Raw genomic sequence first — 16,773 nt, forward strand, 5'->3', positions numbered from 1 at the left:
GGGTCGGTCACCGGCCAGCCGCACCCATCCAACCGGTGCTCCCGGCCAGCGTTCTCGGCCCCCCCCCCCGCAGCCCCCACTGGCCGGGTCATCCTCTGACCCCCGGAATGCGCACCCTCACCCCTGGTCTCGTGTCGCCCCTCGCCCACTCCTGCTCTCTGGCATCCACGCCCTTGCCCACTCATTCCCTGCCTCGTGCTCTTTCTGGGGGTTTGCTGTTGTTTTTTATTGTGCTGAAATGCACAGGAGATAAAACGACTATTTTAACCGTATTTAAATGCACAGTGCAGTGACGTTAGTCACGCTCCCACTGCTGCGCACCCGTTGCGCCACCTGCCTCCGGAGCGTTCTCGTTGTCCCCAGTGGAGCTGTCCCCACTAAACATGAACGCCCATTCCCTCCCCCCTCCCCCGAGTCCTGGCAGTGGCGGTCGTACCTCCCGTGTGTGTCTGAGTCTGACTGCGCTTACACTTCTCACCTAAGTGGGATCGCATGGTGTTTGTCCCTTTGATGTTCCCTTTGACGTCTGATGTTCCTGTCTCAGTCTGTCCCCCTCTCCACATGCACGCACGGACACTCACTCCTGTGCCCCTGCCACCTGCCCCTGGAATCAGGTCTGGCTGCAGGTTCCTGGACTTTCCTATACTTTTTGGGGTCCTGGCTCTAACTCCTGAGAGTAGGTCTTGCACGTGGTGCTTAGACCCAGCCTCTGTGAGGGCCTTCCCTGTGGGCTGGGACGCAGCTCTGCTCTGCTGCGTCACATGTCCCTGCGGCCCCTCCTTCTGATGTTTGCAGAAGGCCTGTCTGGGGAGCCAGGTAGCAGTGTGGATGGTCCACATTGGTGCCTCTGGCCTGGGGCTCGTGCTGGGTACCTGGTGCATACACCAGGAAGGTGTGCTCAGTTCTGGAATTCTTGTGGCCTCTTGGCCGGAAGGCGGCGTGCTTCCCACAGGCCTGTCCCCCTAGCATGTGGCCCACAGGGGCCGTGGGTGTGAGGTGGTCAGGGTGGCAGGCCGTACTTGGCTGGTGATGTGAGTGGTGCTGGTATGAGAGTGTAATCTTAGCAGGGTACCATAAATAAGTAATTGGCGCTTCTCTGCCATTGGATTCACTCTCTGCCTGCCCTTGTTTCTTTCTTTTTAAAAAGTTTTTAATTATTTTTAAATTTTTATTCAAGAGATAGAGCAAGGGAGGGGCGGGGCGGGGAGAGAGAATGAATGAGAGAGAGAATCCCAAGCAGGCTCCATGCTCAACCCCAATGTGGGGCTCAAACCCAAGACCCTGGGGCCATGACCTGAGCCCAGATCAAGGGTCGGTAGCTCAACTGACTAAGCTACCCAGGCAACCCTCAAAGCAGATTATTTTAATCAGCCAAGTACAGATGGCAGAAGTCACCTTTTCTCATTTATTATGTGATCTGCATCACGCTTGCAGTGAGTGTTCCAAAAGTTAGGATTTTAAAGATAGTCATTCATGTCTTATGGAGCTTCTAGAGAGATAGCATTTATTGTCAAATTACTACTTTGAAAACTTACTATGAAATGTTGAGCTTATTTTTCTAGGAATCTAATGTAGAAATAATTTGATCACATCTACTCATTTCCCAGAATAGAATGGTTATGATTAACTTGTATGTGGGTGATTCATCTGGAGCTCTTCTGAGTTCAGTCTCCAGTTACATTCTGGTGGCACTTCCTGCCTCCTCATCTGCTGCTGAGTGTCCCAGGGGACAGTACACACACACACACACACACACACACACACACACACACACACACCCACCCAAAATGGGAAAAACAATTGGGTTGTTTGGAGTAGCATATGTAATTCATTTAAAAAATAATATTATCTAATGCAGGCTTTTTTGCTTTATATTGAATCTCCAAAAAGCTAGAAGCATTTTCATTGTTTCCCATAAATGATTTAAGGAGATTTTCAATAAATATAAAACTGCACATAAAATATCTTGATGATGTTTTATGATCCTTTGCTCATTTAGTTGGGCAGAGTCTGTACTTTTCCATGCACAGTAAGCAGGCGGGGGAAGAGAACTAAAATATCTTTTCTTAGGAAGAATAGAGTCACGTGGGACACAGAGATCTCAGGTAGTTGGGGTCACAGCAGTCTCTAAGCCTTTCTCATCCCTCAGGTAGTTGGAGACTCCAATGTGGATTTCTTGGAGTAGGGCCAAGGGGAGTGAGTGGAGAAGGAACAAGTGAAAATGCCATGATTTTTATAGAAATGGTTTAGCCACGAGAGATCTGCTTTTGAAGATCATCAGGGTGCAGTCTCTTAAATGCCCCTTTTCCTTTTCTATTTTTTTTTTTTTTAATGTTTAGTTTTGAGAGAGAGTGAATGAGCTGGGGAGGAGCAGAGAGAGGGAGACACAGAATCTGAAGCAGGCTCCAGGCTCCAAGCTGTCAGTGCAGAGCCCGACATGGGGCTCAAACTCCCGACCCGTGAGATCATGACCTGAGCCGAAGTCAGACACTTAACTGACTGAGCCACCCAGGCGCCCCTCTTTCTGTGTTTTGTGTCAGCACCACTGTTTGGAGGGAAGGTGGTATCCATACCTGTGCCAGATGGGAAGTTCAAGTGTACAGTTCCACTGTTGTGCAGTCCAACTCTAACCCTCACCTTGCAGCGCAGGGACTCTGGACCCATTAATTGCTAATGCCCTTCCCCTCTGCCAGCCCCGGGGAGGCCATCTTTCTTCTTTCTGTTCCTGTGACTGCTGTAGACACAGCACATGAATAGAACCCAACCATATCTGTCCTTTTGCAGCTAGCTGATTTTGCTTTGCATGCTGTCCTCCAGGTTCTCCCATGTTGTGACAGCATATAGCAGTCCTTTTTTCTTTTTTTTTTCAAGGCCGCATGATATTCCATTAGATGTAGATCCCACATGTTCTGTATTCAGTCTCTCGAAGGTGGCTGGCTTCTAGCTCTTGGTGGTTGTAAATGGCGCTGCTATGAACACGGGGATACGGATATCTTTTAACTATTCTGCTCTGAGTTGTTTTGGCTGTAGAGTTAGAAGTGGGACTGCAGCAGCGATGCTGTGGTCGTCTTTCATGTCTGCAGCTGAACTTGGGCAAGGCTTTTCTGAGCTGTGCAAATCTGACTCCCTGCTGTGGGAGCCTCCCCCCTCCCTCACAACTTGCCACTCAGAGCTCTCTTCTTTCCCGCACCTACCAGAGTATCTGCAAACACCCCTCAGGGCGATCTCTCCTGGAGAGATTAATTGTCCAGATACCATCACTGTGACTTCCTTCCTGTTGTGCCAGAAAATGTTCTGTGTCTTCAGAACTCCCAAAATAAACATGATTCGTTTGGCTCCATTTCGTTTCCGGGAGCACACCCCCGTACTGCAGAAAGCCCTGTCCAAGCCCAAGAAAGAGTAAAGGATGGACACAGGTCCGGGAGGAAGCCAGACGCAGGAGGTGGCAGGGCTGTCATCATCCACCATAAGCAGGCCGACAGGTGTGTCCAAGATATGGGCAGCCTGTCCCCTGTGTGTGTGGGGTCTTGCAGACTTCGTTGATTAGATGCGGTAGGACACGTTCACACAGTGGCCCGGTGCACAGCTCTGTGTGTGTGTGTGCAAAACAACACCTTACCTGTGTGATGTGCTCTACCATTTAATATTCTAGTCCCCTCTTTTTCAGGTTTTCCGTTGCTTTTAGCACTGGTACAGCCCGCGAGCCTGGTATCCTGCTGGCGGCTTAGATCCCAATTTGGCAAGCAGTGATCACCAGCTAGCTTTCTGGATCGGGCCTGCTGGAGCATGGGTTTAGGCATTGCCTGTTTGCCGTGAAGAAAGCCTCATGGCCTTGAGTCTCTCATCAGTCTGTGCCTCAGTTTCCTGTCCTTTAAAATGGGATACTCAGGGTGCCTGGGTGGCTCAGTCGGTTAAGCCTCCGACTTTGGCTCAGGTCATGATCTCACGGTTCGTTGGGTTCAAGCCCTGAGTCGGGCTCTGTGCTGGCAGCCAGCTCAGAGCCTGCAGCCTGTTTCAGATTCTGTATCTCCCTCTCTCTCTGACCCTCCCCTGCTCCTGCTCTCTCTCTCTTTATTAGAAATAATAAAACATTAAAAAAAGTTAAAAAATAAAATGGGATCCTCTGCTGTCCATCCCTTAGAACCTGGTGTGGAGAGTAAGTGAGCGGGTAGATGAGGAGAAGGGTGCTTGGTGAAAGTGGTCAGCCGCTCTCACTCGAGGGTCGTGTGTTACATTACACTCCTCACTCCTTCCCTCACTGTGTCCTCAGTTTTCACTGTTCTCCTGAGCCCTGTGTGGTTCTTCCTCCTCCTCCGCTTTCAGCCTTCCCAGTTTGCTGTACCCTCCTGTGAACCCTCTTTCCTGTCCACCCCCCCCATCCCTTCCTCTCCTCTGCTAGTTCAGGGTGTGGTCTGACCTGTGGCTGCACCTGGGTTTCCCCAGAGAAAGTCCGGAGACCGTGGAGGGGAGCACGTCCTGGAGTCCAAGTCGAGCAGGAGTATCCATTTACCCCTTGCTCTGGTTACAGGCTCTTGTTCACAAAGCAAACCTGCCAACATGTGAACTCCTTTTTGGGCTGCAGAAGTATCTGAGTGCCCATCCAGAGGGCTTGCTGGGTCCCTCCCAATAGCTGCTGGGAGGTGGGGGCAGGGGTGGGGGGGGCACTGCTCCCTTTTTTTTCCAGTAGGGACATCTTATCAAGGCTCTTCTAAGTTGTTAGGTTGTGGGTGTTTGATTTTGTGTTTATCTTCCTTGCAGGCGGTTTTGGTGAATAATATCACCACAGGTGAGAAGCTCATCAGAACCCTGCAAGGTGAGTTCTAATCCCCTCTTTAACACCAGACATTAGATCTTTTAGGAAAAGCCCACCTTCCCTCTTGTTCCTCTGTAGCCAGTGGCTCCCATTCTAATCTAATGATGGATAAGATCACAAGTAACCAAGTAATCTGGTTTTTTGTTTTGTTTTGTTTTTAATGTTTATTTTTGAGAGTGAGTGTGGGGGAGGGGCAGAATGAGAGGATACAGAGGATCCAAAGCAGGTTCTGAGCTGACAGCAGAGAACCCAATGTGGGGTTCAAACTCATGGACTGTGAGCTCATGACCGGAGCCAAAGTCAGACACTGAAGTGACTGAGCCACCCAGGTGCCTCAAATTGAGTAATGTTTGGTGTACTCTTTTTGCTAAACTATAGTTCCTTAAAGAGCTTTTCCTTTCAAAAATGTTGTTGAACACATTACAAGGTGTTACTGTTGTAGGATTTTTTTTTTTTTTTGCCTCAATACCCGGAGTTCTTTGTCTCCCCACTTTGAAGAGGTGGACACAAAATAAAATGAGCAGCAGGCAAAAGTTTATTAGAGCATAAAATTAGAAAGGAAGAGTAGTAGGAAAGCTGTCTTCACGGAGAGGGGACATTTGAAAGTGAGTGCCTGAGGACTGATGCAAGGGTGCTTGTTTAATAAGGTTCTGGTCAGCCCTCCCCTTCCTGACCCCTTGTTCCTTCTCAGGTCCTACCCTTACTGGCTGGATAGCTCTAGGGCTGGTCCATTCCTGACTGGCTCGTTTCCATCATGTGAGGGGTGGTCTGTGGCCAGGCCGTTCCTTGTGGGTCATATGTCTTATGGTCTACCTGTTTTTAGTTAGGACTTTTGTCAAATTCCTGAGGGGAACCTGTGGGGGAGTAGGTGGTGTCCGTTACATTCCTAAGAGGAACTTTATGCCCAAGGGGCTTTGCTGTCATATACTCCCAGCAGTGTTCCAAAATACAGGTCTTTTCCCCCACCCAGGGACCTCAGGTGCTAACTTTTACCTCTCTGTATAATATTAAGTACGGAAGAATTCAGATTCTCACTTTGTGATAGGTTGAGAAGGTCACCTTTCATATGTCATGTGATATATATAACATACATACATGGCATATATAGGATTTTTTTCAGTGGGGCCGCCCCCAATTCAGAGTTTCTTTAAGAAGATTGTAAAAATTATCCAGCCCAACTTAATTCCATTTCTTTGCTGCCCTGATTCAGCTTGGCACTCAAGGCTGGGTTTCTGTCAGGCCCAATGAAGCAGCAGTGGGGGCAGTAGTGGGTGAGCCCCTCTGTGCTCGGCTCTCCCTTCTGCTGGGACTGGAGTGCTTACAGCCCGGATGGCCCTGGAGAATGGGAAATCATGGAGCACTGGTCCCCTCGAGGGCTGATCTTTGCAGGGGGTAGGAGACTACTCCCATCCCCCTGACCCTCAGTTCTGCCTCTGGGATGCAAAGGTTCGTCTGCAGCCACAGTATCCAGAGTGGTGTCCAAGAACCGTGTGGCCAGCGCACACTTGAAATGTGGCTCATGGGAAGGAACTGGAATTGACATTTTTGTTTAATTTTCAGTAAGCTTAAAACTGAAACTTGACTCCATTATTGAGAACACTGTTTTTGGGTCTACTTTTTAAGGGTAAATTTTGTGAAAGCTAACTTCACATCCAGAATTCCCAGGGTGGATTTAACGTCTGCATGGAGACATGCTATGATTGTCCAGCACATAGCATGAGGGAGAGAATATAAAATATTCATAATTTTTTATATCCATTCTGTGTTGGCATGATAATGTTGCATAGCTGTCGAGTTAAATCAGGTGTTTTGTTAAAGTTCATACTACACCTGGTTTAGTTCTTAAAAATGTGGTTTACCGACGTGGCTTACATTGTAGTTCGGGGCATTGCACGGGGTGGGGCTAGAATCCTAGTTCTGACTCTGGTTCTAAGGATCTGAGGAGGAGAGACGCAGGGTCACACGGAGTTCCGTGGGTCACCTGACTGCCGGGGCCTTTGCAGAGTTGCCTCGTCTTGTCTGGCCTTTCCAGATTCATCCGTGTTCTGGATGTTGGTATTCTTTTTTTTTTTTTTTTTTAATTTCTAAGAGAGAGAGAGAGCGTGAGCAGGGGAGGGTCAGAGAGAGAGGGAGTCACAGATTGAAATAGGCTCCAGGCTCTGAGCTGGCAGTCAGCACAGAGCCCGATGCAGGGCTCGAACCCACGAACCGTGAGATCATGACCTAAGTGAAAGTTGGACGCTTAACCGACTAAGCCACCCAGGCGCCCCTGGATGTCAGTATTTTTATTCCTTTCATTGCCAAACAGTGTTCCCTTGCCCCATACTCAGTTTGATAATGGGAATTTCTTTTTAATGTTTTATTTATTCGTAGAGACAGAACATGAGTGGGTGAGAGGCAGAGCCAGAGAGGCACACAGAATCCGAAGCAGGCTCTGGGCTATGTGCCTATGCGGGACTCGAACTCACAAGCTGTGAGATCATGACCTGAGTGGAAGTCAGATGCTTAATCCACTGAGCCATCCAGGCGCCCCAGGAATTTTTTTTTTTTTTTAATTTTTATTTATTTCTAGGAGAGAGAGAGACAGCGTGAGCAGGGGAGGGTCAGAGAGAGAGGGAGTCACAGACTGAAACAGGCTCCAGGCTCTGAGCTGGCAGTCAGCACAGAGCCCGATGCGGGGCTCAAACCCGCGAACCGCGAGATCATGACCTAAGCGAAAGTCGGACGCTTAACCGACTAAGCCACCCAGGTGCCCCAGGAATTTTTTTTTAAAGTGAGGTTTACTGAGGTGTGATTTACTCAGTAAAGTGTACCCTTTGAAGGTACACTTGACCACCAGAGTTGAGACCAGGCCCTGTCCCTCTAGGAGGTGCCCCCCAACCCTTCGTAGTCAGTCCCCTGCCTCAGCCTCAGCCATCCACTGTGGTTCTGCAGCCGTACAGTTTTAAGTCTTTGAGCATGTTCTGGAAATGCTTGCAAGACTGATCCTTGTTGCAGTGTGTTTCAGCATTTCATGGAATCCTTTGCTTTTATTTAATTTTATTCTCCCCCGCGGAGAGCCATGTAGATACGGAGGGATGAGGACAGACTTCCAGGATGCCGGTGTGCATCAAGGGCTGCGGCCCGGGCCCCGGTGGTGGCCATCTGGCCACTCTGCTATCGCCTCCATGGCAGCTTCCCTTTCCTGCCCAGACTGGTGCTTTGTCAGGGGCTGCTTTTTTTTTCTGCAAGGCTTTTAGGAGCCGAAGGGCAGGGCAGCAGGGATGGACTGGTGCGTTTCCTCAAGGAGAGCTGCTGTGTCCCAGATGGGGTCCGGATGCTTAGAGGAGTCACTGGCCTGGCAGAGTCACAGGAGGGGCCTCTGGTGGGGAGGGTCTGGTGGCCGAGGTCGGGGTTCACCATGAGGGACTCCCTCTCTGAGCACATGTCGAAATCAGTGTTTCACAGGCTGAATGAGTCTGCCAGGGACACAGTGACATGTGTCACCTTGTGGGACAGCTCAGGGTTTAGGATGTCCAAGACAGAAACAAGTGAATAGAGCCCCCTGATGCATTTGAAGGGTCAGAGGTCCAGAAGGAGACTTAAGTGAGAGGTTTGGAAAGAAATGAAGGTGCAGCTTCGGGTTGGGTTGCTGATTTCCAGGGCTTCTCCATGGTTCTGGAATGTCCTCAACCTCTCTCCTTCCCTGCTGTCCCGTGTGCCACCGCCCGCTGTGTTCCCATGCGTCCGCTGTTGTCACGCCGGCTGTGCCTGTGACCTGCACGATTCTGGGTGCTCCTCTTGGCTCAGACCAGTTGAAGGCCCTGCAGAAGAATTACGGCAGGCTGCAGCAGGATGTGCTCCAGTTTCAGAGGAACCAGACCAACCTGGAGAGGAAGTTCTCCTACGACCTGTGAGTGTGTCTGCACGTCTAGTGCGCACCCCCCGGGGGCTGGTGTGTTCTGTGCAAGGGGGCGGGCGGTGGCCATAAGCTAGGCTCCCCCTTCCCACATTCGGACTCTGTGGGAGGTCCAGTCCTTCCAGGGGTGTCCGTTAGAACAATGTACCTTATTATGTACGTGTGGGCAGTGCCTCAGAAAGCTGTGGATAAACTGGTGGTTCCTAATACAAAGTAAGCAAGGGGGAGGTGCTCCTTAGCAGGAAATGACTTTATCAACACACTTTTTTTTTTACATAAAATATTTTTAAAAATGTTTATTTTAAGAGAGAGAAAAATCACGAGTGGGGGAGGGGGAGAGAGAGAGAGAGAGGGAGAGAGAGAATCCCAAGCAGGCATGGGGCTTGAACCTGCAAACCATGAGATCAGGACCTGAGCTGAAACCAGGAGCCGGCTGCACCGACTGAGCCTCCCAGGCACCCGCTTATCAGCAGACTTTGTAAAGTTACATAAAGTTTGAAAGTGCAGGAGTACTGATGGTTAAGTCAACAATCGAAAGCTTTTAAAAACATTTTCCTGACGTGCTCAGATGTGCCCCATGTCCATCTCCTAGACTGCCTGGCACTTTGGTGTAATAATTGCTGATTTATTTCTGGGTGTCGGCATTGTGGGTGTTCTGTTTCTTTGAAAAGACTTCAGTGTCTTTCCATATTTCTGCAGTGAGAATGGAGTACTTTTATTTTTCAGCTTTACTGAGATATGATTGACAAATAATCATTATGTAGATGTAAGGAATGAAGTGTGATCTTTTGATATGCCTGTACCTTGTGAAATGGTGTCCCCGATCAAGCCAGTTAACTATTCCTAATCCTTCTGTGTGTGTGGTGAGAACACTTACAGTCCACGCTTTCGGCAGGTTCCAGGTTCCAGCATGGTATTACTAACCCCAGCCACCATGCTATCCATTCTGTCTCCAGTTACGATAGTCTGCTCTAAGCACATGGTGACTTCCGTTGCATTAAAAAACCCTATACTTCTACTTCTCGGAGTATTTTTATGATCAAAAGATAATGATAAACTTCTAAAAAGTTAGTTAGACCCCATAGTAGGATAGTATAAAGCAACTTAGAGACTGGAGAGTAAGTTGTTGTCTGTGTATTTTTTCCCCATAAAGGCAGAATAATTCCCGCACAGGGAGTCTGGGATTCACAGGCACCAGCCACATAGGAGCGCGGTCCTCTTTTCTATTTGCTGACTTCTCCCTAGTCCTTGTCCGAGGTCATACAATTTCTCATGTAATGGTAGTCACCAGTAACATTTTAAAATCATTTTTTCCACGTACTTGCATTAGGTATAAATAAAAGTCCATACTGCTCCAAAATGTCGTATCATTAAAAATGGCTGGTTAATATTCTACAATATCCCTGCTTCTCACTCCGGCACTTGTGGCAGACATCACTAAGCAATCACTGTACTTGATCCACATACTGGCTCGCAAGCAGGCTGTCTCCCCAGAGCACTGAGGGTTGCTTTCTCACATGAACTGCGTGTCATCTCATTTCCACGCCATGAGGAAATAGTTTGCAAAAGCCACTGCTGGAATGCAACGGCAGCAGTCTGATGATCCATGTCCGGGATGATAGGGTCACGTGCCTCGATAGAGCCCTGTATTGTGTACATTGCATTTACAGTGACTCCACCCGTTAGAATAATCACTGGTAGCCAAGTCCTGTGTGGCTCTCTTTTTAGTTCTGGTTAATGACTGAATGTTTACTACACGTGTGGAAGAGCAAACTAACCCAAAGCCTTCAGGAAGTTAACACTTTCACAGTCCACGTGATCTGCGTCTTAGAATTGGACCTTCATCTGAGCTTGTTCCCTTAATGCTGTTGAGCTGCATGTGGAAAGCTGAGCCTCATCCACAAGGCTGGGAGAGAGGCTCTTTGAACTTGATTTTTGCAGGGCTGAGAGCAGGTGAAAACAGTACAGTATTTCTCGTTGGTAGGTTTTTAAAGGTTGAGGAATGGCTGTGCACCTGTTCATTTGCTTCTGGGATATTGTCTCGTAACAGTGAATTGGAATGGTTAGTACTTTGAGGATAGAGATATCTCTCTTCGTGTTCTCTGTGTTTACGCTACTTTGTTACTGGTCTACCACCTGTGACTTGTGTGTTTGTAAGAATTTTATTTAAAATGAGTTTTTCAACAAGTCTTCTCTTGTTCTTCAAGCTCTCCAAGGTCAGGAAGTCTTTCATTGTTTCTGCCTGATGCCATTCTCTCCATGTGGATCATTGAGACCCACTAAGTCCTTTGAATTGAAGGGCACATTACAGGAGTTCTGGGTTGAGTGCACCCATACCTGGCTCTGAAAGGCCTGTGACTCAGCAATGGCACAGAGCCAGGAAACCCCAAGTCTGGCTTCTGGGTTCAGCTTCATTACTCCCTCTCCTCTGACTCTGGTCAGTGTCAGACATTCATGTCACATCCCACTTTCCTTCCTTCCTTACCTCCCACCTCCTTACTTCCTTACTTCCCTGTACAAGTGGGTAATTCTCCCATCACTTTTCAACCCTGACACACAAGATACTCTGAAAATAAATCCTAGGCAGAAAGCTACAGTGATGCTTCAGAATATTTTAGCTAAATGGGGGCTCAGTCTGAATTAGATTAGATGCTCCAACAACAATTCTCAGACACCAGCTGGGTGGGTGTCCTGCTCAGTTCATTTTTATTTTTTAAAAATAAATCTTCAATTTTGGAACAGTTTTAGGCTACAGAGTTGTCACAGAGAGTTCCTATAAACTGCAGACCCATTTTCCTCTACTGTTAACACTTTTACATGGATGTGGTGTATTTGTCACGATCAATCAACCAATGTGGATATGTTATTATTAACTAAAGTTCATATTTTATCTGTGTTTCCTCAGTTTATCCCTAATGTCATTTTTCTTTTCCAGGACCCTACATTACACTTTTCTTTTTAGACTTGTAATCTTTTTTTTTTTTTTTTTTTTAACAAATAGTTTATTGTCAAATTGGTTTCCATATAACACCCAGTGCTCATCCCCACAAGTGCCCTCCTCCATGCCCATCATCCCCCTTCCCCTCTCCCCCACCCACATAATTCCTCAGTTTATTCTCAGCATTCAAGAGTCTCTCATGGTTTGCCTCCCTCTCTCTCCCCCACCATTTCCCCCCTTTTCTCCCCCATGGTCCTCCGTTAAGTTCCTCCTAATCCTCCTATACGTGCAAACATATGGTATCTGTCCTTCTCTGCCTGACTTATTTCGCTCAGCATAACACCCTCAAGTTCCATCCATGTTGCTACACATGGCCAGATTTCATTCTTTCTCATTGCCATGTAGTATTCCATGGTATAGATAAACCACATCTTCTTGATCCATTCGTTGATGGACACTTAGGCTCTTGCCACGTTTTGGCTATTGTGGAGAGTGCTGCTATGAACATTGTAGGACTCCGCATTACACTTACTCATCCTATTTCCTTAGAGTCCTCTTGGCTATGACTTCTCAGACTTACTGTTTATAATCTTGATAGGAATACTGGTCAGGTATTTTGTAGAATGTTTTCCATTTGGGATTGATTTGGTGTTTTTTTTTTCCTGGTTAAACTGGGGCAGCACATTTCCAGAAGGAAGGCCACAGAGGTAAAGTGCCACTTACATCAGCCCAGTATCAAGGGTACCAGCTGTCCACAGGGCTTCTCACTCTTGTTAATCTTTACCTTATCGACGTAGGGTTTATCAGGCTTCTTCATAAACTTACTCTTATTTCTTCCTCTGTGCTTTTGTCTTAGGAAGTCAGTGTGCGTAGCCTACACTTCAAGATTGGGGAGTTACGCTCCATTTCCCTAAGGGCAGGGTGTCTACCTAAGCGATTTGAAATTTTCCTGCACAGGAGGTCTGGCTCTTCTTCCTACATATCTAATTATTTATATCAGTGTGGACTTAGGAATATCTATTTTATACCTTGGGTTGTAAGCCACTACTATTTTATTTATTTTTTGGTCACATTGTTCCTGCTTTGGTCCTACCCCCGGCATTGTGCCCCCACCCCCTTTTTGAGCACTCCGTGACACTCTGGCACCAGAAGATGCTCCAGGCTCATCTCCTGTGTCTCCTAGAATTACCCAATCAACCATTTCTCTAAGGAGCCCTTGGTTGTTTTAAGTGGTGGTGTAAAGGAGCCAAGATCTTGGGCCTGGGTGTGTTTGTTGCTGCTGGGGTGTCATCGTTTCTGGGCCCTATCAGCTACAGAGTAGAGAGACCTACTGTGTGTGTGTGTGTGTGTGTGTGTGTGTGTGTACTAACCTGTGTTACATGCAGACATTGATAAATATTTCTGTATGTTTCCAGCTGTATTCATATTAAACCAAGCATGAATTCCTGCCAGTGTCTCCAATTCTAATCCTTTATGTTCTCAACTTGGGGCTGTTGTGCAATCATTAATATTTTTGTGGTTCAAAATATTTTTGAAACTGGCCATGGCAAAGACTGTCCATTCCTTCTCCAAATATATTGTCTTTTTATCCCCCCCATGTAATTCTGCATTCCTAACCCTCCTTGTAGTTAAGTATGGCCCAGTGACTACGTTCTGGCCAGTGGGGAAAGGGAGGGGTAGTGTGGGATTATAGGAAGGCTTCTGAAGGTGAGGACAGCCCACCACACCCCCCTCTCCTTTCCTTTTCCTCTTTGTTTCTTCCTGCTGCCTGGGACTCACACAAGATGGCTTGACCACTGCGGCCATCCTGGATAATGAGGCTGGAAACCAATGCTAGCATATTGAAGCAGAAAGAGAAGCCCATATCCCTGATGACTCAAGAGTTGCACCCCTGGCCCTGGACTGCCTACATAAGGCTTTCATTGAGGAAGAAGCAGATTGCTATCATTTGACCTTTCTGTTTTCACCCAGCCAAACCTGATATGCTAACTTACCTACTTTTTGAAAGTGCTTTTAGATGCTGTTTCTTAAGGATTCATGAAAATGACCTAGTTTATCTATTAGCCAAAAACAGATTTCTTAGGGAAGGTCATTAAGAATGGAGTTCTAAAAAATGGGGAATAGAGAGTGGAAATTAGGACTTATTCTAGAAAAGACAGAGAAATGGGGAACTCAGAGTGGTCTGGGCAAGACTGACTGTATCCTGTAGTTACGGAGGTGAGTGAATAAGAGTGATATCTTGGGGATAGAGTGATTAGTTATGTGGGCCTTGCTGGGAAAGTCTTTTTCTTCTTCCCAGATTTTGACAACATGAATGTTAGACTTTTGTTATCGTCATACAAATCCCCCAAGCAGTTTTGTTTTGTTCTGTTTTTTTTTTTTTTTTTTCCCAATCTTTTTTCTTTTTGTTGTTTAGATTGGGTATTGGGTAATATCTGTTGTTCTGTCTTCTGGTTCATGGATTCTTTCCTCCATTCTGCTATTTTCATTCATTCATTAAGCTCTTTAATTTTGGTTATTGCTTTTTTTTTTTTTTTTTTTTTTTTTTTTTTTTTTTTGACTGAGAGAGAGAGAACACAAGCAGGGGAGGGGCAGAGGTGGAGAGACAGAGAAAATCTTAAGCAGGCTCCTTGCCCAGTGTGGAAGCCAACTCATGATGGTGAGATCATGACCTGAACTGAAATTGGGAGCCTGATGCTCAACCAGCTGAGCCACCCAGGTGCCCCAGTTATTGCATTTTTCACTTCAGAGGTTTCTGTCTGATTCTTCTTTACATCTTCTATTTCTTTGCTTAGACACTGATTTTTTTTTCATTTGTTTCAAGCAAGTTTTAATTGTGCACTGAAACATTTTTCCAGGGGCTGCTTTCGTATGTTTATTAGATCATTTTAACTCCTCTATCATGTTAGTGTTGGTACCCATTAAGTGTCTCTTTTCACTTAGTTTGAGATCTTCCTGGTGCTTGAGATGATGAGTGATTTCTCAGTTGGAAAGGCCAGGACTCTCTCGGACACCCTCCGACACCTCCCCGTGGGAAGAGGATGCATTCCTGTCAGGGGTGGGTGGAAACACAGGTTTCCCATGTGCTCTCCACTGATGCCACTGTGGTGTTCTGTGGATCCGAGTCCCTAGCCAGTCTACCTTCTTCTCTCTACTGTTCAGGCCTCTTGTTTGTTTTAAACACAATGCCCAGGGTTTTTAGTTGTGCTTAACGGGAGGAATAGGGAAAAATACATCTATTCCATCTTCCCAGAAGCGGAAGTCCAGTTGGGTTTTGACACTGTCCAGAGTTAGAACAAACCCCACAGGTGAAGGGGCTTTGGTCCCAAGACTCTCCCCTCTTCACATGACACCCAAAAGTTCTGGGTGTCCCTAAGCCACCTGAACTCTACTTTGGGTACCTGCTCAGGGTTGATAATTCTCTAGAATGACTCACAGACGTCAAGCATGTGCTATACTTACAACTGCAGTTTTATTATAATGGATGTAACTCAGGAACAGCTATATGGTAGAGACGTGGCTTTAGGGCATTTGTGGGGGAGACAGCTCCTTTCCTAGCAGAGTTGGGGTGCTGCCTTTCTAGTACATTGATATGTTCACCAGCTGGGAAGCTTTCCATGCCTCATCACCCGGAGATTTTATTATGTAGGCATGGTTGATTAAATCATTGGTCGCATGCTTGAACTGCATCTCTACTTTCCCCATTCCCTGGAGGATGGGGGTGGGCTGAAAGTCCAACCCTGTAATCATGGGATTGTTTCCACTGGCCACCAGTCCCCATCCTAAGGCTTCATGAACCAGAAAGTTAGCATAATCTGAGATCTGGTCCAAAGGGACTCCCTTTGACTAACGGAAGACTCTCCCATTCCAAGGGCTTTTAGGCGCTCTGAGCTAATAGGTGGGGACAAGACCAAATATATACCTCAGATTGTATATATATATTTTAATTTTACCTTTTTTTATTTTAGAGAGAGCATGAGTTGGGGAGAGGGGCAGAGAGAGAGAGAGAATGAATGAATATGAATGAATGAAGATATCCCAAGCAGGCTCCACACTCAACATGGAGCCCAGTGTGGGACTTGATGCCATGACCCTGGAATCATGACATGAACTGAAATCAAGAGTCGGACACCCAACCAGCTGAGCCAACCAGGCGCTGCAACACACATTGTATATTTAAAAACACTTTTTGTAACCAGTAAAATTCACCTGTTTTAGAACAATGTGACACAGTTTTAGTAAGTTTCAGTCAACTAGGTTTCTTGCCATTTAATAACTGAAACACACATGTTGCTCTGCCTTATGTACCCTCTTGAGATACAGAGCTGGAAGCAGGAAGACAATGAGCTGTGTCTCTTATTGACACAGTGGATTCCATGATCATGGCAGGAAGCACTTGGTGTATAGACACATCCCTAAATATTTGTCTTTTCTCTTGCTTTCTTTCACCAAAGGAGCCAGTGCATCAATCAGATGAAAGAGGTGAAGGAGCAGTGTGAGGAGCGAATAGAGGAAGTCACCAAAAAGGGAAATGAAGCTGTCGCTTCCAGGGACCTGAATGAAAAAAAGGACCAAGGCCAGCAGGTAATCCTGGGTTTTCTCTGTGCAGGATTTCCGAAAGACATTCCTTCCCTCAGTTCAGGTGTTCTGTTCCCTTCTCTGCTGTCTGGTTTGCTCTCACCTCTGCTGCCCCTAGTGGATTTGGTTCCCTGAGACACCCCAGCCTGGCCCCTGGACACTGGGAGTCTGACTGGGTATGCTGGGCTCTGGCCCCGGCCCTGTGATCAGGGCTTTACCAAGGTTACTTCATTTTAAGCCCACAGTTTCCCTGGGAGACAGTTGGGGTTGTTCTGGTTTGAAGGCCCCGAGGCTGGTGGAGATGGTTAAATACTGCGGCCCCTGCATCAGCTGGTCAGCGGTGGGGCTGAGAGCCCAGGCTGGCAGGTGTGAGATGCTTGGCCCGTGAAGCTGCTGCTTGAAGCCTTCAGGAAATCTTTGTTAGCTTTAAATATAGTAGTTTTACTGAGAGATTATTCTCATTCCGTACAGTTCACCCATGTACTAGTCATAATTCATTGGTTTTTAGTATATTCAAAAGTGTGACCATCACAGTCTATTTTAGAA

The 16,773-nt window shown here is 46.9% G+C and overlaps 1 protein-coding gene across 5 annotated transcripts in view; it reads left to right on the forward strand.

Moving 5' to 3' along the window:
- GOLM1 (golgi membrane protein 1) overlaps nt 1-16,773 on the forward strand; it is a 57,664-nt gene that overhangs the window by 27,486 nt on the left and 13,405 nt on the right. For all 5 annotated transcript variants that reach the window (XM_039219801.1, XM_039219802.1, XM_039219805.1 and 2 more), the window contains 3 exons: nt 4,759-4,813; nt 8,603-8,705; nt 16,104-16,233. In XM_039219801.1, the coding sequence (XP_039075732.1) occupies nt 4,759-4,813; nt 8,603-8,705; nt 16,104-16,233 (288 nt within the window). The remainder of the gene's footprint in view (nt 1-4,758; nt 4,814-8,602; nt 8,706-16,103; nt 16,234-16,773) is intronic.

Source organism: Hyaena hyaena, unplaced genomic scaffold, assembly GCF_003009895.1.
Source record: "Hyaena hyaena isolate Hyena2069 unplaced genomic scaffold, ASM300989v1 scaffold_841, whole genome shotgun sequence".
Classification (NCBI taxonomy): domain Eukaryota; kingdom Metazoa; phylum Chordata; class Mammalia; order Carnivora; family Hyaenidae; genus Hyaena; species Hyaena hyaena.